Here is a 23705-nt window from a genome sequence, read left to right as displayed (position 1 = left end):
AAGAGGCAAAGGACAGGAGTAAATCTAAGACTGGATTTTAGTTGTTGGCAATAGCTTCGCCAAGCTGGTGACAGATACCAAGCCGGACTTTGCTAACACTCTGTGTTATTGTCTCTGGATCAGGTTATGTTAGCTCGGCATGCTGTTACTGATTTGAGTTGTATGCAAAGCTTGTACAAACCTTCACTGCTGCATGTTGTACTCAAGTTTTCAAGACATGACATTGTTATGATGTAATGAGTTGTGGTGTTAGCAAATTGTTACAGACGTGGGATTTGTAGTTACGTCAATTGTATTGCACTCTTGGGGGTTGCTGTTACTAAAACCTTTCCCTCAATAACATTCGAATTACTGCTTATTGATGGTAGACGCTGTTGCACATGAATTACAAGATGGCAGTGCCACAAGATGTCATTCTACCTTAATGACACTTAAAAAATGTGGTCTAATCTTGGGTAATAAAACACAAAACTAGAGGTGTTTATAGTATGTGACTCCAAATAACTTTAAATACATTAAGTTTTAATATGTTCTCCATTCTAAAGCGAGGTCTCTCTCATCTCTAACTCACTAGTAGAACCTGTTGTTGGTTAATAAGCGTCAAAGTACTAGTGAAGGAAGTAGTCGGGAACTTAACAATAAACTCTAATTTGGAGGTTATTGAGGGAAAACTCTTGATGGCCTAGCAGTTGTTTACCATGGTCATGCAGATAAGGGAGTAGAAAGTGCTTTCCATTTACACAAACAGCCAGAATGATTTTTATATGTGTGCTTTTAGCAACTAGCTTATTTATAATCAGAAAGGAAGGCTTTTGAATGTTAATGTTAAAATTTGAATTTTGAACATATAATTTCAACAGTGATATCACACACAAAGTCTAAAGAGAAAAAAGGCTTCAGCGAATAAGTGACAACAGATTTAAGGCAGGAAACAGTGAGAATATCCCACAAGCCCCAATTTTCACCCCCTACACCTGCTCTGTACACACTAACACAAAGATTACAGAACAAGAGCGCGCGCGCACACACACACACACACACACACACACACAAGCACGCAGAGTAGACAGTGAGAGGAACAGCGGGGTCTTTGTGCTTCAAATACAGAGGAGGGATGAAGCAAGTGTGTGAAACTACGACCCCCGAATTCCTTTTATCTGTTCCACATCTGGAGCGTCAATTGTACAGCAGGAACACATTCATCAACCGCCGGTGAGCAAGTGTACACAACTTACCCACAGTGCACACCAGTAGCATCACGCAGCACACCACAATGGATACCACGATGGCCAGCTCACTGCCGCCAAGCTGCACTTTGGCGATGGTGTGACGAAAGTTTCCCACTTGAACCTAAAAAGAATAAAGAGCAACACATTAAAACTGGACTGAGCTCCTTCAAAACCTGCATATGCTTTTGTTTTCTTTTATTCTTGTACTCTTCTCACCATTACCTTCAAATGCTAAAGTATATGTCATCATCCTTTATAGTATTTTTTCAATTATTAGTTTTTCTTTGATCATAGTAGTAATAGTTGTGTGCTTGTGTGCAGCCCACGTGGACGCCAAATATACTGTTGCATTGGTAAAACATGTCAGAAAAATAATCTTACATAAAACCTTATATTGTAAACAAAACCTTTGTCTCGTCTCCTACAGTAAGAACTATAAATAAAACCTACTACAAAAGCCTCCCTACATGAATCATCACTCGGGTCTTTTTTAGTCATCTGACTAGAAGAAGTCGTAAAAGATGAAATGCATTTTAATAAAGGCTCTTTAATCATCATACGGTATAAAGAGCAATACAAATCGCCTAAATCACATAACAAAAAAAACATATCTTCTTCAGTGAGACCATTAAACCTACCTTATTTATACATAAGAAACAACGGACCATCATTCCAAACACATTTGTCTTTTATGAATATTACTGGGCACTCTGACATGTGAAAAAAAAAAATTTCTCATAAAACATAAAGTAATAACCCAATTATAAGATCTTCCTAACAAGCCTTTTATGGCTTTATTGACAGTACAGCTGAAGATATGACAGGAAACAGGGAGAGAGAGGGGGAGTGACACGCGCCCCTATGTTTGAGATATATGTATGTATGTTTTGAGCATCAATAGCAGCGAACAACTTTTTGCTATGTAAAGATATAATTAAGATCTCCCAAGTGTGTTGAAATCTGATTTTTTCTTTCTTACTAGTCGACTGTCAAAACATCTTGATGACACTGTGCATTTTATAGGCCAATTGTTCATCTGAGATTTTAGCATGGTTCAGTAGTAAGTGACATCATAATGCATCAGTAGGATACTCTGAGCTTTTGGGATGAAGGTGGACATAGCTTTAGTTGCTGTTGAACATGCAGTGCGTATATTTGTTTTGAGCAATTATTTTCTACATTATGCCATGTTACATAAACTTGAGGTACTTGGAAATAGAAAGCAGCCATGTGTTACTGCAGTCAAACAATATCTACAGCTCAAACATGCTTGCTGGGGGCTTAGTCCAATCAGATTGTGGCTCATTCCTATATAGCTTCTCAGAGTCAATTAAGGACTTTGCTATTTTACCTGGTCTGGCCTACTTTAGCCCCTTTTTGACAAGAACTGATCATTGTTATTGGGTGAAAAAAACCATTCAACCTTCAAGGTATGTATGTACAACACAAATGGTTGCATAATGAAATTAAAGTGTTTTTTAACTCCTTCTTGCTACACAAACTTAGAATGTATATACAGTTATTTATGCTATGAACATATCTACATAAAAAAGGTTTAAGTATAGGCGATTATTCTGCACTGCACTTCTTACATTTGTGTTGAGGTAAATGTAGACAGCCTTAACAGGATGGTGATGACAAAAAAAGTTTCTTCAAAATTTCAATGTCAGGTAAACAATGTCAATCTGCTTTTGACTTCCCATGAGCATCAAGCATCAATGATATAAACACAGAGTCCACTTTTCCACATCCTGCACTCTGTTGGCTTGGAACAAGGTCTGCCTGTTGAGTGCAACAGCTTGATCCAGGATGTTGTGGTGAAGACATGTTTCTGTAAAGATCTGGCCACAACTGTCTCTGATTTCCCATTGTTTGACCCATTTTGTCCCAGACTGGATGATCCAAAGATGCCGTGGGCAGTGGTTGTCTCATGGTCCGCTTCCCCTAATCCAAAACCTTCCCTTTCTTTTGAAATGAGGCTGTATTCACTTCTGTCACAGGCAATACATGTTTCAACAACAAAGCCAATGTTGCCAATGACATAAATAAAAGGTCCAGCAAATAATTTACTATTTGATAAGAACTAAAATGCAGCAGTTGTGAACGCCTTACGAGTTGCTAAAGGATTCCAGCTTAACTCAAAGCAGGCTAAACTTCTCCTCAGTACGTAGGTTATTTGAAGGGTGACTAGCTAGCTGACTAGCTGTTACTTATATTATGATATGGTTCTAAAAATGTTGCTGAATATCATAAATAGCACCTTTAAAAGCCCTTAAGCTAGAGGCGAGCAATCAACTTATAGTGGCAGTGAAGAGGATGAAAGTAGTCCAAGTGAGAGGAAATAAAGGCAAGAACTTCTTTCTCAAGATGTGAAACTGTTAATAACCTCCCTGGGTATTTGGTTGTCAAGTGATAGGCTGGAGTTGAATATAGTCCTTTGTTTTCTTTTGTATAAAAAGTTCTGGATTATACTATAGTAAACCTGGTTCATCTGATGTGACAATACTTAATTATGAAGCAATTTGAGAAGGAAAGACAATGACACTGAAAGATGGAGCTTTAATGAGCAGAGACAGCAGGTGCATTAAGTATTTTCTTTGTATATATAGCCTATAAATGCATGCACTATAAAACAGGAAGTTCCTAATGGGAACACAAGTGTCTGCACATGTGCACAAATCTACAGACACATCATTTTTCTCATGGACACAGGTGCATGCAGAGAAACAAAGCAACACAGTGTAGATTTTGAAAAATGGTCTCTCGCTGCAACGAGCTGGAAGAGTCACCAAGTTCAGAGTAACCTAGATGTGACAAGAAATGGACTTTCACTTCTGCCTTCTGATTAGTCAGCAGGGCTCTCTGGTCCCTCCTCACATCTCTCTCCCTCTCCTTCCCCAATCCGAATACTTCATAAAAAAAGAGCCTCTGATAAAAAGCCTTCAATCCTCAAACCAAATCCCTCTTACACTGGTCTAACTCTTGTGGGGGGGGGCCTCACTGAGCTCGCTCCTTTTGCTCTCATTTCCATTTTCTCTCTTTCTGGTCTCGGCGTTTATTTACCCAGACCATCAGCGAGAGAAGGCCCTCTTCCAGAGACTGCAACAGCCAGGTCCTGGTGTAATGGAGGGGAAAATGCCATTGTTCCGTGTTCCTGTTTCTCTCGTGGTACAAAAACACTGCTTCCTTACATCTACTTCTGCAGCTCAGCTCTACTTCAGAGCAAAGGAAAACACTGGCATATAAAAATAGATTTGCCACCAAAAGTAAGTGAAGAAACAAGAATGGCCATAAGCTATACACACCTCAACGTGCATGCATGTTCACAAATGGGCCGACACAAAGGGGAATGCACATGAGCTATGCTTATGCACACTAATCATCCTCGCAGCCCACCCATTTGTGTTATGACATCTCATTTGACCCTTGCCCTGCCTTTATGTCTTTGCTAATTGGTCATGTTTAGTCTCAGACATCCTGAGAGACATATGGGGAGGGCTGGTACGAGACGAGCCACAGGTACACAAAGGGAGAAAGAGTAAGGTGGTGAGAGAGAGAGAGAGGGGGAGAATATAAGAGCTTTCTGTCTATTTCTGTGTCAAAGTGTAGAAACAATTTTACAGTACAACTCAACTGACAGACAGAGAAACTCAAACATATGTTTCTGAGCTATTTCAGAACACCACTCACAGCCTGGCTCATATTTAAATATAGATGAGTGCTTTCCCCATTTAATAAAGCCCTATCAACTCAACCAAAACGGACAAAAACAGATGGGAAACGTAGGTAAAGAGATTGTGTGCGCAGGGCTTGACCACGTCTTGATTAAGACTTTTAATTTGAGAGAGTGAACCCGGAGACAAAACAAAAACAAAGACGACAGGGGGAATCACCCACTGACTCAGAGGGTCTCTTGCTGTGAGCGCACATAATGTCTGTGTGACTGGGTGATGATAGACGGACTGATAAAGGATTAAAGAGATGACGGGGGAAAACAGTTCACCGTTCCACTGTGCCATTGTGGCACCACCCCCACTAACTGCTGATTCATGGCTGCACGCTCAGAGTCTACAAACCATTCATAATGCATGAGAGAAACACACACAACACTGACTGTGCAGATCAAATCTGTCTGAATGAACAGCACAGATGGTGTGGATTCTGACTGAATGTTTTGGTTGAGTAGTGTGTGACAGATGGGTGATATCCTTAAATTATCAGGGTCTATCCAGCGATATTTTCAACACGGGTCTGTGTGGGTATTTGTATTTCATTATGGTGTTTTACGTGCTTGCATACTTACAGTGACAGGAAGCTCTCCCTCACTGGAGCTCAGCAGTCCGTCGATGGTGCAGTGGAACAGCTGGTCGTTGTGAAAGCTGATGTTACAGGGATAGGAGCCAATCATCACTGAGTATTCCTCGGGCACCAGCTCCAGATCGCTTGGCCCTTTCTGCGCCAGAAACGAACAAAAACAGCCGTCAGCCGGTCAGTGGTAAGAGACCAGAGGGGCCTGGTTTTAGCAGGCACAGATAACATTCATAAAGACCACAGCAGCTTTAACCCACATATACGTGCAGACACATATTCAATCTCCCATCCACACACACTCGCACACAGAAACCAAACTGCGGCAGGCCTGTCACGCAGCTGTCACACAGAGGAAGCCAGCACAGAACTCATCCATTCTGGGCTAGAGTTCAGCTTAAAGCAGCAAACATTCCCGCTGCCTCTCTCACATGGCCAGGATAGTTTCTACAAACAAACCCGCTGACAGTCATCCCCGCCTCTGCCCAAAATAACATTCTCAGGGCCTTTACAGGAGCCCGTTGGAGTAAGCTGCACAGCTCTTTTATTAAATCAGTCCAACTCTGTGTTGGTGTCAATCCATGGGTCGCCTTTTAATGCAAAGTAGAGGGGCATTACACAGATTTCACACTTCAAGTTCAGTTTATGTCAAAACAACAAAACAGTGGTCTTCCGAGGTTCTAGAGTGAGCTTTCTAAAGTCTGAAAAAAATATCAGGTTGGCTGGTTTAGAGAGTACAGATTTGTAGCAGAAAGCCTGTGGGGCATCCTTGAAAGAGGTTTACCAGGAAGGGAGAGTTTAACTAAAGATGCTTGTCCATGCGTGTTTATTGGCAACATATTTATTCCACAGGACACTCCTAATAAAGATTGGCATAGAGGCACATTTCAGTTTGCAACTCTTATTTTTAAAGTTTTGGTCGTCACTCTGCACTCCAAAACCTGATCAGGGAATGTGGCAATATCACTGTAACTTATGGTGGATTCAGTTTAAATCCAAAGTCACAAGTCAGAACCGGGAATAGCTGGGATCACACCTGAGTGGACTGCATTCAAGATGTTGGAAAACCAGTTCTGGTCAGGTTAGCCATTGTCAGCAACACTACACAACAACACATTTTCAACTCACAAATGCCGAAACAACATTCATTGGATAGTACTTTGTGCAAGACTGATTTCATGAGACACAAATAAGAGAGCAGTGTTGATAAACACTATATTCTACACATTTCACATCTGTCGATGAACAAAGCAGCCATCTTGGATTTTGTAATTAGGGTTGGAATGGTGCATCCGACCGTTCGAATCGGAAATCTGACTTCAAGGGACATTCTGGTTGTCCCAAAAGGCAAGAAACAGACTATCAGACATGTTGTAAGCAAGTCAGCAGTTTAGCTTCATATCTGAAGCACGATATCTGGAGGTAAAACTACACCAGGAAGTCAGTCTGTAAACTGAAGGATGTTTAAAACAGACAATTCGACTATATAATTCAACCATTGGGCCTTTGTTTTCTCTCCTACATAAGTTTGGCTAACCCAGTGTATCTATTTTAAAAATGCACGATCCTCTGACTGCTCTTGTTTCGTGCTCTGTCAGACTGTTAACAGCATTCCTCTGCAATTAACTCGGTATGTACCGTGTTATTATTAATGATGAGGAATGATGGCAACGACGAAAATAAGATTCAATTTGGATGAAACTGCAATTTCCCTTTAATGCAAGAATGACAAATGAGGAAGAATGTAAATGTGTGTGTGTGTGTGTGTGTTTATCCCCAGTGTGCTTCCTTGCTTTGATTACACCCTTAGGGCCCTGTCCTGTCCCTACTGCAGGATGCCACCCCCTGGGTCTCTGTCAACAAATGCTTCCTAACACAGACACAACACACGCACAAACATATACACATTTGTAATTCACACATATACCAACACATCAAAATATGTTTTTCGCATAATGTGAAATATACTGCATTGCCATCATATTCACAACACAACATTTTCACACTTAAACTCATTGGACCAAAACAATGGATTCTTAAGGCCAAAACAGGATGAAAGCAAACAAAGCCCACCCACATTCCAGCTCTGCTCCTTAATATAGGAGCTGGCTCACTATTAAACAAACACACATTCTCTCTCCAGCCTCTCTCCCCCCTTCAGGTCCACCACAAGTGGAATCCACCTTCCTCAAGAAAACAGGAAATAACAGACAAGTCGCCTGTGTAGACAGGCTGGGCTGAGGCAGCGATTCCTGCAGGCGCCTCATCCTGACACACAAACACACGAAGAGAAAACTGCATCATGTCCAAACTTCCCTGTCTGTGTTGTTAGCATGTGCGTGTCCTTTAGCCCTGTAAGGATGATGAATCCATGCCGACAGGTGCCAAGATCAGCCGGGCCACAGGAACACCAGACCTCCCACTGAAGTGCCACTGCGCCCTTCCCCCACAACGGACCCCCGACAGAAATCAACACGTTCCAGCAAACGGGCCTTTGATGTGTTTTATGTGCCTCTGGTTTATGTGAATATGAATAAAGGAACGTTCAGCCTTGGCTGCTGTTCACAGTTGGGTGCAGTCAATTTACAGCAGGGGTGCTTTTGGAGGCAAGGAACAAGTAACCTTTATAAAATACCACTTGTTTATGCATATTTTAAATATCGTTTTTTTGAGAGCCAAGATTAATGTCAATAGGCAGTGTTCTATGCAGATAGTGTCTTTAAGTTTGATTGTCTGTGTGAGTCACTGTTGCTGTCATATTTCTAGCCATGTTAGCATCTTGGCTCTGGAGATGGCAGTGTCAGTTGGTTGGCTGGTTGATCCTCTTTCACGTCTGCAGACTTTTGGTCTTGTTTTTCAGAGAGAAAGTTAGAGGTGTTAATTTGTGCTTCTGGGTCGGGTTATGCTCCATTTTTGGTTCATTATGCTCAGTGTCAAATCTCTACTTGAATCCTTTATCTCCTTCCTTTTTAATTAGCAAAGCACAACGTACAAAATATAATTTTATCATTTAACTCAACGCTAATTATGTAATCTGTCTGACAAAATTTTAAATCAAGACTATTCATTTTGTATTTGATTTGCTAAATATTCATTAATTTCCTGTTTCCATGTCTGTTACTTAAAATCGGGTCAGCTTATACTCCAATTTTGGTTTGTTATGTTCAGTGTCAAATCTCTTCTTGAATCCTTTATCGCTTCCCTTTTTAATTAGCAAAGCACAGTGTAAAAAAAATTATATATTTTTAATCATTTTAATTATTCAACTCGATAGTTATGTAATATGACCAAATTTGGATTCTAGACTTTCATTTAGAGATTTTATTTTATTAATATTTATTAATTTCTGATGTCTTCCACTTAAAATTGCTCAAAATGATTCAGATTTGAGATGCAGATCAAATTTTGGATTCATGTTTTATACAACAATAGTGCTATTGCAAACTAACACTGCACAATTGCGTTGAATCGGATCAAAAATACTAAAGTAAAAAGACGTTTAAAGGCTTCCTATCATAATTACTACTTTTACCAATCATACAAAAGACTATATATGTGATTGATCAGCACCGACTTGAAAACATTCTCTAAGAACACAGGATATTTTTTGGATTAATCATGAAACACCCCAGTGAAGCACTGATCTGAACTTCCTGTCTCAGCAGCGTCACTCACATTGATGATGAGTGTCAGCGGCTCTCCTGGGTGGTGTTTAATCAGTTTCTCCTTGTTGGCAGTGAAGAACTGAGGGTCCTCCACGTATTCCAAAAGGAAGTGACCTTTATGAGGCTCTCCTTCCTCTTCCTCTTCCTCTGCCTCGCTGTCAGTGGACGAGGGGCTGTCACCCGTGTAGAGCACATCGTTTAGGATGAACTGCACCAAGGTCTGCTGGGATTGGCTGGACGCGTGAGATGGACAGGTGATCATGGAGTTGGACACCACATTGCAGCGCTGAAGAAGGACAAAAGATAGACCAGTTGCATTTGGAATTCACAGATGAGATGGTCATTGGCATGATCTACCAGGAACAGAATTCCCTTAAAACTCTGAATGTATGCATCCTTCTTAAAGGAATAGCCTAATGTCTATTCACTTTCTTGCCATGAGTTTGACATGAATATTGAAACTGGAGGTAAAAAGACATGTCTACCAGAACCTCTAAACCTTGCTTTCAACTCTTAACATGTTACATCTCAATTGTTAAAGCATTTCTGGAAACTCACAGCAAATTAGAGTTGTAGCATTTTAAACTGAGGTAGATTGGGATTTGTTTTGAAGGCACACATTCTTTATGCTAAGATAAGTGACCCAGCTACTGGTTGTAGCTTCAAATTTAACCTACAAATGTAAGAGTGGTATCATGCTTCTCTTCTCCACAAGAAAGCGAATAAAGCCTATTTCCCAAAATGTATGTCTTGTTTTTTTCTGTGTGTGTGTGATGACCTTGACACACTAAAAGAATATATTTTGCTTCACTTAATTATTCAATCCCACAAGTCTAATTATAAGGTTGAAAGAGCTTTATGAAGTGAAAAAAGGAAAGAATTCAGCTGGTTACTCACCGTTTGTCCAATTCCCGGCACCTCCATGGTGACACTTTGCACCAGATCAAAACCCTGGCCTGTCACTGTGATGGTCCTGCCACCACTGTGACACACACAGACACGGAGAGTCACATCTCAGCGATGACATAAATGTGTCAAATTCATACGGGTATGCAAATACTCGGGGACACAGTTAAAAAAAACAAGAGGGAAACAGGGGACCAGATAATAATGCAAAACAGTTTGACTGCAGTGAAAATCCGCACTCATGTCATCAAAGACACGCCGCCGCCCTGTCACACACATGCAGAGCTATTTAGAACACAATAGGGAGAAAATGCTGCACATCAGGACGACATTACAGTAATGAATTATGTCAGGAACTCAGTGAAGGGAACCGCAGAGTCATCAAGCTTGAGATGTTAAGGCTGTTTTGGTTTTATTGCTTGTAGTATGTGTATAGCAGTCTACGTACCTGAGGTAGCTCTTTTTGGGGTGGATGTAACTGATAGTGGGGTTCTTCTCGTAAGTATATGTTGTGCTGAGCTCGGCGCTTTGACAGGGTACGTTTTCAAACTCTACACACACTGTCACTGAGTCAGTGTGTGGAAGTAGGGCTGCAGGCATGATGCAGTCAATGGTTTCATCTGTTTTCCTGAAAAACAGTGAAGTAAACATTGTAACCACACATCTTGGGATGTCTACAAGTGCTCAATCACAGAAGATTTTCCACTTAGATTCAAAGTTATGTTTATTGCAATTTTGGCAAGTTTTCATACAAGCACTCCATTGAAATAAACTAAACTGTAAGATTATAGCTACACGCAAAGCTGTTGACTCAAACCTCAACAATTAAATGCAGGTCAGACTAACTAATTATTTTCTGTTACTCTTTAGGACCTTTCAAGAAACAAAAGTTAGAGCGTTTATTCGGTTGAAAAAATGCCTTATTATGAATTCCCGAAATGTTACATCCTGACAGACATGAAACTGGATATATATTTGCAATATACATATATGTATTCATAATAATACTAAAAAGGTAGAATTCAGAAGTATGGATAAGCAAATGTACCATCAATTTTCATACCACAGTGAACCCTGAAATTAGTATATTGCTGCAACCATAATCTGCATCATGCAGGCCTTGCAAAGCCACACAGCTTGTAAAGTTAATCAGTGGGTCAATCCATTTACAAAACTTAGGGTCAGCTATGTTAAACATAACCCAGAAAAGCACTTTCCACAGCTGTGTGATTTATCTGTCAACATTAAGAGACGTGAAGTCTTGCATCATGACTGCAATTTTCTCATGGAGACTTGTCACTTATTAACTGCTGTGACAGACTTGAGACTTGGTCTGGACTTAAGCCAAGAAAGCAATTCAAAACTGGAATGGCACTCAGTAGAGCGCATACCTCTGCCAAGACCCAACAGTCCCCTTTTGTACTCGCTCGTAGATACAAGTCACATAAATACTCCTGATTGTTAAAGTATTTCAGTGAGTGAAAATGATGAAATACAACCTATTTAGCAATGTTAAAGAAAGTGAGATAAAGATTCCTGGATCTGTCCCTTTATCCAGATCCATACCAAAAGTTCAAGAGGTATACTCTGGGCTGAGAACAACCCTCTACTAAAGTCTCATGGAGAACCATTAATTATTTTTTGCGTAATCCTGCTGACAATCCAACCAACAAACAGACATGGGTGAAAACTGTCAGAACCACCTTGGTGGTAATATTAATAAGTACTCACTCTGTGATTCTACACTCCTCTGTGTTGTTGACCATGACTCTGACCTCAGAGCCAATGTTCAGGTGCTCCCCCCCAATGGAAACTCGAGTTCCTCCAGCACGAGAGCCTTTCCTCGGCTCCATGGACAGCAGCTTTGGGATCTGAATACAGACGAGAGATATATCACATGACTAAGGGGACAACAAATTTATCACCAGACATCTGACAACCTCTGTCACTGGAAAAGACAAGCTTACTCAAACTGTGTTGTACTCTTTGACACCAAATAAAATCTTTCACCATCCTTTGAGGTTCGAAGATCTTGTCTTAAAAGATTGGCTGAGACAGCTGCTGACTCTAACATTAAATTAGTGGAGAAAACGGTGAAGACAGCCCATGCTGCAGTATGTTAAAGTGCTGCTGAAGCCAACAGGCCTTTGGGCCCCAAACCTGCAGGGCAGTCATACTGTGGGTGAAAGGCATATACATGTTCATGCATACACATGAAAAACTGCATGCATACACTCATATATGGACATACAAACACACGCATGCATGCACGCGCGCACACACACACACACACACACACACACACACACACACACACACACACACAAACACACACACACACACACACAAAGGCTCCTCGGGCAAAGATGAATCTCCCTGTCCAGCTCTGCAGCTATCAGCATTCCTGCTCTTTCCGAACTTTCTATCCCTGCCATGAACCCCGCCTCCAGGGAAACCTCTTATCCTCACTGACAGGATTCACTTCCTTAGTGTGCACGGATGGAGGAGAGCTATTGTGCATTTGTGTGTCAGAGTGGGTGTAAGGAGGCAGATGTTTCCGTCTAAAGGTCCGAGGAAGGAGATGTGGTAGAGGCACATATCCTGTCTCCAAAACAGTTTTCCCTTTCTTACCCGCAACACCCTGTAGTAAAAAACCCCTCTCACTCACACTGAGCATCTCTGAAGTTGGATAAGGAAGCCCGAGAGGAGTTCCCACAACAGCACGGTGTAATGTTTGTTGTTCTGGATTTCCTTCATCCTCAAGTATCAAGAAAAGGCTTCAAGATCAGGGTGATTTTTGCTTTGGGATGACTCACAGGCAGAGCTGCTCTTTGGAGCCGCTTAAATGATAGACCGTTCCAGCATTGAATTATGAACAACTCTTTGTCCACAAACAAAGACAAACAAAGGGCTTAACATGGGTATTTCCACAGGCTGAATGCTCTAAATCCAGTGGGAGACTGTGTGGGTCGAGGTCCATTAACACAATGCTGGCTAGTTCGACCCGACCAGTGATGAATTCAGAGCAAAGGGACATTCCAACAATTGCCATATTTGTTTTTGCTGGCGGCGAGTGCAGTATGACAATGGTGCTTGGTTGCAGCTCAGATGCATGTTTGAAGATTCCCACACACTCGCATTCCTCGGAATCATAAAACGCATCTGTTAACACTCAACTGACACACTTGGGAAGGCTTTCCCAGCGGGAACAGGGAACAAGAGAGCGCAGAAGAAGAAGAATGCAGAAGGGAGAGACGGATAGAACAGAAAGCAAAGATCAGGGAAAGGGTAGATGTCTGGTGGATACTCACTAAGTATGAGAAGCTCTCCTTTGACGTCCCCATCCCACTCTGATCCACATCCACTTGGACAATATCTGTCCTGTCATGTGCAGACTGTCCAGTGATACACACCAGCCTGGGGAAGAAAAAAATAAAAAAAAGAGAGTGACCTCCTTGTTTAATTATCAAAAGTCCATAATCACAGATCTGTTAATAAATTACAAGGATAATAGATAAGAACACAATAATACATCTTATAATTTTAATTTAATCAACTAATTCTAAAAGAGAGGGAACCAATATGAAGACGAAGAATAAGATCTTGATCATTGTGGCCTACACAAAGACCCATAATTAATGTTGGAGAATGGTGGTTATGAACTAATTCATCAAACCCTAATGCATTTACATATGGAATCCAATAAAGCCTCGAGATATCAGATATCAGGAGATGTAAAGTTCAAAGCTCCTCAGACCAGATGTGTCTTACCACAGAGGAGATTAAGGGGCTGCTGAGGCCTGTTCGCTTGCCTCCTGGCTGTGATTAAGCCCTGTGTCATCAGTGCACCCTCTACAGGGACGTCTCATATTAATGACACGGTGGTGTAGCAAGGCATAGGGATCTACTGTTCGGGGGCCTCGCTGGGATGAATGGACTGGAGGGGGGGAGCAACCTTTATCACCTCACATGATCCCCCCTCCAGCGTGACACCCTGTCGGTTTATTTAGTCAGGTGCCTGGTGCTACAGTGGTTATAAATTCTCAGTCGGTGATCAGATGATTGACAGGAGGGATTGCGGGAAATTTACATAAGCGGAGGAGCTGTGTTTTATGTAGGAGGACCTGGCAGGACACTCGCTAAGATGAGGCTGGGCCAGAGAGATTTGGGCCCGTCTGGGGTCAGGCTGACCAGAGAGAAAAGCTGTATCCGAGTGTGTTTTTATAAAACTCAAACAAAGTCTCCGAGTCTGAAACACTGCCAGATTTTCTTTTATATGCCTGAATAGCTATTAAGAATATTCCAAAATAACCTGCAGGACCAGCCATCTGTTGAAAACAGACTCTATATTTCTGCTCATTAATTACAGGAGCATCAGGTAAAGAATGCCACAACACTGAAATTACACGCCTGTCAGTAAAGTGCCATGAGGGCAGAGCACACCTGTGTTTGAAGCAAAAAGCATCATCTCACATGCTCCTATTTAGGGGAAGAAAGAGAAAATAAATAGAACAAATAAAATGAAACATGAGTATTCACAGTTTGCAGCTAGGGGGAAATAAGAGGAACTTGAGCCTGAATCTGTCTGAACCTGTGGGGTTGCTTCAGGCTTTAGTGGATACAGGCTGAGAATCAAGCTGTTATCACAATGATACACAGCGATGTATGATATCTGCTATTGAACCATAATGTTAAGGATTATATTGTAGAAAAAATACAAATGTAAACTGAATACCTCCTGAGGAGTGCAGACAAACCCAAGAATGCAGCCTTTGGCATTTAAATAGTACACATACACTGAAGGACAAGGTTTGTGCAGGGTTCAGCTTATTTTTTAATATCTCATAGAGTGTCATTTAATAGCTGCTCATGATCAAACCACCTAAAAAATGACAGTATGATGTAAACACAGCAGGGACAAATGCAGCCCAGTCGTCATAATAAAATGCTGGCAGGTAACATTCCCGCAAGTGTCATAGGCTACGTAACATATTGATATGTCTACAATTCATGTGACATCACGTTCACATGTCTGTGGAGTTCAGTGAGAAGGCATTTCTACATTTGTACGGGTGACACCACTGGATATTTTTATGGAGAATGTGCAGCTGTGTTTGCAACGACGAAACCACATGTTTTATGCCAATACATGATTTTTCGCAAACCCTGACCAAGTGTTTTTTGCACCCAAACCTAACTGGAATTTATCCTAGTGTTTGGGTTGCGTTATGGCCTGAGACAACTATTTTCCAGATTCATTTACTGTATCAAAATCAAAGTACTGAAAAATGTCCTTCACACGTCCAAGTTGACGCCTTGTATTGGTCTTGAATTGCTCCAAAAGCAACAGATTTAATTTACAAAAATATGAAATAGTGAAAGGCAGATAATCGTCATTTGAGATGCTAGAACCAGACAAATATTTTTTGCTTAAACAAACTTCCACAATAAATTATCAAAATAGATCAAAATAAAACATTATGCCAAGGACCACCCACATGAGCAGACTGATTTAAGTTGATGCTGATGAAGAGCATCAGTAGTATTGTAACCTTGCTGGTTATTTGCTGCAGACAAACACGTGGGCTTTTTTGTTTGTTTATTTGGTGTGTTTTGGTTTCCCTGAAGATAGAAAACACAATGATCCATCCATCCATCCATTATCGTCCGCTTATCCGGGGCCGGGTCGCGGGGGCAGCTGCCTGAGCAGGGACACCCAGACTTCCCTCTCCCTGGACACTGCCTCCAGCTCTTCCGGGAGGATCCCAAGGCGTTCCCAGGCCAGCTGAATGACATAGTCACACCAGCGTGTCCTGGGTCTTCCTCGGGGTCTCCTCCCGGCGGGACAGGCGTCCCGGGGGCATCCGAAACAGATGCCCGAGCCACCTCAGCTGGCTCCTCTCGATGTGGAGGAGCAGCGGCTCTACTCTGAGCTCCTCCCGGGTGACAGAGCTCTTCACCCTATCTCTAAGGGAGCGCCCTGCCACCCTGCGGAGGAAACTCATTTCGGCCGCTTGTATCCGGGATCTTATTCTTTCGGTCATGACCCAAAGTTCATGGCCATAACACAATGACATTTCAGAAAACAAGAAATGATGTGCTGTCTCAGATTTTATGTTTTCACACTTAGGGCTGATGCAATGTTGCAACAATCAGACTTTTAGTTAAGTGGTGTTTTTTGATAAATAAAAAAAAAATGGAAATAAAATGTAAGACTTTTTAAAACATTAAAAGGCTTGTGAGCTGAGTGCGATGTTGATGCAGTCTGATCCCAGTCAAAGGACATAGAGCAGACAGAGCACGGACTGACCCTCTACTCCACATTCCAGCACCTCCCCACTGTGGAGTTATTATGGGTTTCAGAGGGTGATATTTTGACTACTTCTGAAGATGTCTCTGTTCATTTCCCTTGAGTGGATGATGAGGATCATCAACAATCAAGTCCGCGCGTGTTCGGCTAAATAGACGGGGCTGCTCAAGGCTCGTATTAAAATGACAGAGAGGGCAGAATGGAGGGCCTGAGCCAAAAGCCAGAGAAGTGCTTCAGCAAATGAGGTGTGCCTGGACTGACTGTGCCATTAATTAAAATGTTGACACCGAGTGAGTGGATTGGAGTCTCTCTCCAGTGGCTGCACATTTTCCTGCTGGCATGCAGATGTGAACTTTCACCTCTCGGCACACGAGCAGACACCTGTCTCAACAGCCCTGGTAAATGAGGTCACATGTGCAGGTGTGTGTGTGCTGGTGAGTGTGTGTGTGTATGGCACTTTCTCTAAGAGACAGACAGATTTGCGTGAATTATTTTGAGCACATCGTCAAGCAGCTTTACGGTGGTGGTATGAGTAGGTTAAGATTTAGTTTTTTATCCAAAATAAAGTTTATTAGTAAAGCAGATTAAATGTTTAGGTGGAATGTTAAAGGTTTACATTGGGAAGGTGAGATATTGCAATATAAAGATGTATGTGTGTTTGTGCATGTGTTTGTGTGTGCAAGTCAAATGTGCTGACACTGTCAGATGCTCTGACGTGTTATGATTTGTCAGTGCCACTTCCAGCAACGAGGCTATGCTTTGCTGTCATAACAACCAGCCTGGAGAGCCAATGAGGAATGACGACACGAGATGAGAACACCCCAGGAGTGAAATGCGATTCGATGTTTTCGACATATGCGGTTTTACGGGGTATGTGTCAGGCAGCTGGAGTGACAGGTAAGACCCGCAGGTCACCCTCGAACTGGTCTTAACACAATGATTAGCTTCAGTGGAGCAAGACCAGATAAACACTTCCATTCAGGGAACATTACAGATACTGAATAGAAGTTTGGATGTAAGCGTAGAGTTACTGACTTCCACTGAGCTCTGTTATGCCTGTGTCAAAGCGGGGTCCTGTTGTCTCCATGGTGACAGTGTGATGGTCCCTGAGCTACGCATGCATGGCGTTGGAGTCATTTAAAATGAGAAGTGTGCTGCATAATAATATTTGTGAAAACTAGCCTCATGAATACATGAAAACTAAACCATGCAAGGATGGTTGACACTCTAATTTCAAGTCTGGTGGGCATGAACGAGGCAGATTCTACTGATTACTACTCTACTCATTTGTGCTTTTCTTTACTCAAAAGTTTTTCATTGATAAACTAGAAAAGTATCACAGGCTCATATGAGCTACTATTATTGTCCTCGTTTACCTTTCCTTCTACTTTCTAGTAGTGGTGCACAACATGTAACCCTTCAAAAGAGCCAAAACCATGCCTGTACTCCAAATGGTTCAACAACAGATTTGAATTTACTTTAAGCCAGGCAGGGATTGGCGTTTTGGGATAATCCTACAATAATTCCCAGGGATGGTACAGCAATGCAGCATATTCTATAAAATCAAATTGCAGTGTCACCATCTAGTGAGAGTCACATACAGTTTCTCTAGAAAGTCAACTTTTCATGAGCTCTGTTTTCAGCTTTGTGACAATACATTTCCCACCTAATCCCAGGGTTTTTAAAGAGTTTATTTAGCTCAAGAAGTAGGAGAGTTTTCCGGGCCCATGAAGAAACAGTTAATCCTTCAGTTTATGGGATGTATTCACATTCAGAATCAACACATCTGGAGATAAATAGTCACAGGAAAGGTTGTACTCTGAGAAGTAACTATTAACCAAAGCTATCAGATAAATGTGGTTGAGTTAAAAAGTACAGTATTTGTCTAAATAGTATAATATAGTAAATAGTATAATATAAAGTCGCATTGAGGGAAATACTCAAGTAAACTACAAGTACCTCAAATTCTTACTTGACTAAATGTACTTAGCAACCACTGACTGTAAGTAACTGGTCTGGGACCCGTAACATACATTTTGGAAATCTTTCTTACCATATTTGTAATATAACAACTCTCACAATTTCATATTCTCAGAGTTAGAAGAAGATGCCACTGACGTACAATGCATGTAACTCAACTGCTGATAGTTCCTTTGGCACATCAGGTGTGTTATGCTAGTCACGGCTAATGTAGCCTCAAGCTGCTAGCTTCAAGCTGAGAAGAGAAGCTGGCTACGGAGTTCTGGTCAGTACTTTTCACTGCAGATAAGGGGAGTGACAGCTAGCGTCTTCCATTCATTAAATATAATAAATCGAGCAGCTCTCTCAATGTACTGTCTGGATTTCATTTTCACAGGTTCAGGGTCTGGTCTCACACCGTCTGGCTGAAATGTACATGTCAGGATTTCTTTATAACTGTGATAAAATCTCTCAATCACTTGTTCAAATCGTCTCTATTTTGGTCTGTTAAAAAACCTGAGCAATCACCTGCCTGAAAGCATGTCAGGTTACCATGACAATGGGTAATTGTTAGCTATCATCTCAGCAGTCCAAGCGTATGCAGCGTAACTGCATATTTTAGCTGGGTTTTGAATATGAATGATGTATAGGACATGATGTTATTTCCTCCATCTTGTCATTTTGACAATGCATATGATGTAAAATGTAATTAAAGAAGTACAAAGCGATGGAAATAAAAAAGAAAGTCCCTGCATGCTGCTATGCAAACACTTCTGTGACTCATAATAATTCAGCCATATTTTATAGTACTTACTCTTCAGAGACGGTGTAGCGCTCATGCATGAGAGTGCACGGCACATCTCCAATAGAGACCTTCACGGCTGCAGCCCTCCGGCCCAGGTTCTTGCCCTGAACTGTCAGCAGGGTGCCTCCCTCCACAGGACCCCTCAGAGGGAAGATCTGACAAAGACAGAGTGAAGTAATGAATAGAGAGAAACAAAAGCCTTTGAAAATCCTGTAATAAGCACAATAAATTATAGCACATAAGTAGATTACCTCCCTAAAAATGTTCCACTAATGATGGATGATAATGAACATGACAGCGAATTAAGGGAATGGAGATGCTTCGCGTGATGTTGACATGGAGTGTGGCACGCAGAGAGATAAGGACAAGTGGGCCTGTGTAAGTGTTCTTCTGCTGAAGACTGAGGTCTAATAGAATAGACACACGGTTTAGGTATACACACACACAAAGCAGACTCTTAACTGTGCCAGTCTGAGACTCTTCAGCCCCTAATCCTCTACAGCACATGCAAATAAAGAGCAGGCTAAGAGCCCCCTTCACATCCCACAAGAGACAGACAGAGTGAGAGAGAGAAAGAGAGGCTGGAGAGCACAGCAGAAAGGTGGATGAGTGGGGAGGCAATTTAGGGAACTGAGTGTCGAGAGGAGAGTGAATGCTGATGGTGGTGGTGAGAGAGCAAAGCCTCAACAGGGGAATTAATGCACAGCGCACATTCCCTTTCATCTGTTTTCCTGCGTCTGCTCTGTCAAATTCCTCAGTCCCATTTCTGCTGTTGTTCAGAGGCTCACATGCATCATTTCAGCTCTTTCCTTTGGTCTCTAAACTTTCCACTCACCAGCAAAGAAAGAAGAGGATAGTCACCTCTCCAATCACCACGGTAACGCACATGCTTTACAGATAGTGTCTCCGACAGCCAGACAGAAGCAATCTACCATCATCTCACCACTGTAGCGTAGCTAGCCTGGCAGCGCGCAGCATGCTTTTCTGAATGACCCCCCTGGCTGAGCCGAGGTCAGCGTGACCCTTCTGCTGTGTTATTAGCCTGGCTCCAGCTCTATCAGAGACTAAGCTTAAGAATGAAAACAGTATTTCTGTTTGGTCTAGGTGAGAGGGCAAGGTTTGGCTTTGCATTTGGATAATTTGAAACCCGCAAGAGTGACAGCACAGAAAAATAAACCATATATTTCCCAGCAAAAAATGGGGAGAGGCAGTTAAGTAAAGAAAGAGTGTATTACTTTTAATATCGTGTGAAAACAAACCAACCTTAGAGTATATCTGTGGGATCTACACCACAGGAAATGATGCTAATGTTTCTTTGGTGACACTGAGCATCTACATATTCAGTGTGACCACTTTACACCACATACATCTATATATACTTCCTCGTCACATATCCAGATTCTTTCATACACATGTAGCGCACAAACAACACATAAATGAGCAGGTACACACCCGCTCTGCTGAGCCGAGCGGTAGGCAGAGTTATTTATTATCACTATGCGTCTTATGGCACCAAGTGTGTCTCTGTGGTGCCGTTGAGCATTGACATCAACATCAGCTGGCATGCTGTTCATTTACACCTCTTACAAGTCTGTGAGTCTTGATTTACAGCACAAACTCTGCCAGGCCTCCAGGGAGATCACGCGGAGTGAATGTGTGTGTGCAAAAAAAAAAAAACCCTCCACAAGGAATCTTGGAGCTATTAAACACTTTTGAGGACTAAATTATTCTACACGCTTGTATTCAAATCAAATCTATTCTGCGCTTATTATTGCACATGAACATAAGCAGCCTGCACCAGCTGCACTACCTGACTTACAAAATCCGTATGTCCGTCTTTGTTATGTTCTTGTTCTGAACAGATCGCTTCGAGGCCAGAGCTTTCATCTTCCTCTCCTCACTCCAGTTCTTCTGCATCACGCTAATCAGGGAGGACATGAGGACAAAAACAGGAAAAGGCTTCTCACTATACTGTACCCTTCTCCACCCTCTCTCTGTCCAAATAGCTCTCCATCCTCTCTACCCGAACCATTTATGTCTCACCCAGATCCTTCTGTTCTCTTTCTCTTTTCATGTCGTGGATAAACTATGTTTGGCACTTCCTGTTTTGGACGCCAAAGTACTTCTAATCAATGCTTTTTTTTAAAACAGCGAACTAGCCCACACAAAACATGAGAATAAAGAACCTGCAGAGATAATAAATGTCTCTATTGTCTTTCCGTGACTGCATTGAATTGAGAGCATTTTTCACAATTAGTTGTTGTGTGGCAAAGTTTAGAGACTAATGAAATCCTCCTTCATATTATTGATATTGCGGCGCTAGTATATTGGGAGAGAGATTGCATGTGACAAAGCAGAGCGTGAAAAAACACATTTCATTATCTTAGCTGTACACACACTCACCATACAGCTATATAACAAAGAGCTGCTGCTGTGTGTGTGAATGTTTAGGGAGAGCTGATCTTTTCCTCCATATAAGCCAAAATACTCGGGCTCAAAACCCCTGTGGATTCTCTGGGAAAACATGGCTGCCAAAGCATTGCATCACTCACCCCACAGAGCCACAGCCCCATGTATCCTTTCTGCAACCCGCTTCTCTCCTGAGAAAGCCAGTGGGAGTGTGTATGTGTGTGAGAAAGAGAGAGAGAGTACTGCAACAATGGTCTACCCACGCATATGGCATCTCAGCCCAACTAACTTCAGTCACATAAGAAGTCCACACAAGTTAGACTCTCGCAGAGCATCCTGTTAGTCACAGTATGCTGACAGCTACAAAGAATGAGGAATAATCGTGAATGCTTCAATATGGCCTATTTGTGTGACATACTGCGGGCAACACTCACACAGTGTGTATGTGAGAGACGGAGTGAGTGTGTGTGTGCGTCAGTCTGCTTTGTTCTGCTTGCTTATTCTCCTGGGCAGACCAGGTTTTATCTACAGGAAGTTCAGGCCGACTGGGTCTCATGTGAGCCGTGCTTCCCATGACCGCCTACCGTGGCCGCACTGATATAACGTTCGGCAGGGGCAGCCTGGAAGACAGCTCTGAACACACTCCCAGTCCAGTTGGACAACCAAATGAATATGATTATGCAAATGAGCTCCGTAAAGGCCCTGCCGGTAACCGTGATGACCGTTTCGACGTGACCACAGTCAGATCCTGTGTAAGATAAACACTCCTTAATTCTTTTGTGGTCTTGCTCATATTATGGTCTAAAGTCCCTTATGGTTCTTGTTTGCTTTCTTTGAGTTCCTGCGGTTTTCTTCACAAAGAGCCCCACACATATATCCATCCACACAGCTGACACACATACTGTAGTTACACAGGGCAGAAGGTGTTCCCATGCCCTCCTGAGTGATTGCAGATCGACTCCGCTGTGTCCCCTGAGGGCTGTGGCTAAGTAAGCGTTAGTGTTATTACTGAGTGTACTGCTTTAATGAGACTCTATTCAAACGCTCCCCCAGCAGCTGACTCTGGACAGACAGGGCATGGGGCCACTGCACCATGTGAGTGACCCCATGATTCACCATTTTATGGCCTGAAAATAGAGCCTGGAGGCTGCGGAGAGTGTAGGAGGATGACTGCAAATCATTTGTAGCCTGAATTCATGCATGTTTAACCGTTGATCTTACCTTGTCGATCTCAGGAGCTGGACACTGATCAATGATTGGCTGGCAGTCGTCCCTCGGTTTGCAGCTGTTTTCACACCAGCCACAGAGGTGGCCCTGATCCTCTCGGCCCCAGCACTGGGAACAGTCCAAACTACCCACTTTACAGTTGTACACTTCCACTAGAGAGACAGACAGAGAGGCAATTATTATTGTAACACAGCATAACTGAACTGTGTTTGCCTTGTCTGGTTAACGTAAGGTACTCTAGGCTCTTAAATTTCTTTTATAGCTCATGTGAACCATATGGGCCGCATGCTTTAACTAAACAGCTAAAGCATATGCAGGATGATACATTCACGGCTATAAAAATAAATCAGGAAAAAAGAGAGCTTGAGTAGTGCGGGAGAACAAAGCCAGCGGAGGAACAGATGATTCTGTTCATGTTCAAATGTGCCACCCAGTGAGAAGTCCCATTTGTATCACTGCATGTGCATCTGTGCATGCATTTGTGTGCATATTAGAGTGTGCGCGCGCCTGCACATGTGTGATAAAGTGTGCGTCTTTTTTTAAATGTGATGACTCGACGTGTTGCAAAGCGACCATCATGTCCGTTAACAGTGCAGAGTGGTTGGCGGCGGCCCAGGGCTGTTGTTCAGATGGTAGACACATGGACTGCAAACAGCACATCTGGGACCGGGATAGGCAAGGATTGGCTTGTAGCAGCACTATAGATGACATGCCAAGCTCAACGACATGGACGCCAATTCTCATCATCTCACTGTTGTCATGGAGCTCAAATTGTATTTGCAACAATACATGCGGACATGGCTTGTGAGAGACATTGACAACACCTTAAAATTGCAGCTCTCTATGTTCTATCATCATTATATGTAATTAGACAGTAGCAGAATGTA

The 23705-nt window shown here is 42.3% G+C and overlaps 1 protein-coding gene across 1 annotated transcript in view; it reads right to left on the bottom strand.

The window, feature by feature from the left end:
* Nucleotides 1-23705, bottom strand: part of plxnd1 (plexin D1) — a 70033-nt gene that overhangs the window by 18137 nt on the left and 28191 nt on the right. Inside the window, exons 12-20 of the mRNA XM_030424253.1 lie at nt 22813-22970; nt 19192-19337; nt 13420-13525; nt 11840-11979; nt 10557-10736; nt 10100-10184; nt 9213-9488; nt 5533-5682; nt 1236-1350 (exon numbers count right to left, since the gene is read on the bottom strand). Coding sequence (XP_030280113.1) covers nt 1236-1350; nt 5533-5682; nt 9213-9488; nt 10100-10184; nt 10557-10736; nt 11840-11979; nt 13420-13525; nt 19192-19337; nt 22813-22970 — 1356 coding nt within the window. The remainder of the gene's footprint in view (nt 1-1235; nt 1351-5532; nt 5683-9212; nt 9489-10099; nt 10185-10556; nt 10737-11839; nt 11980-13419; nt 13526-19191; nt 19338-22812; nt 22971-23705) is intronic.

Source organism: Sparus aurata, chromosome 7 (genome assembly GCF_900880675.1).
Source record: "Sparus aurata chromosome 7, fSpaAur1.1, whole genome shotgun sequence".
Taxonomy (NCBI): Eukaryota; Metazoa; Chordata; class Actinopteri; order Spariformes; family Sparidae; genus Sparus; species Sparus aurata.
This window is presented reverse-complemented; position numbering and strand designations above follow the sequence as displayed.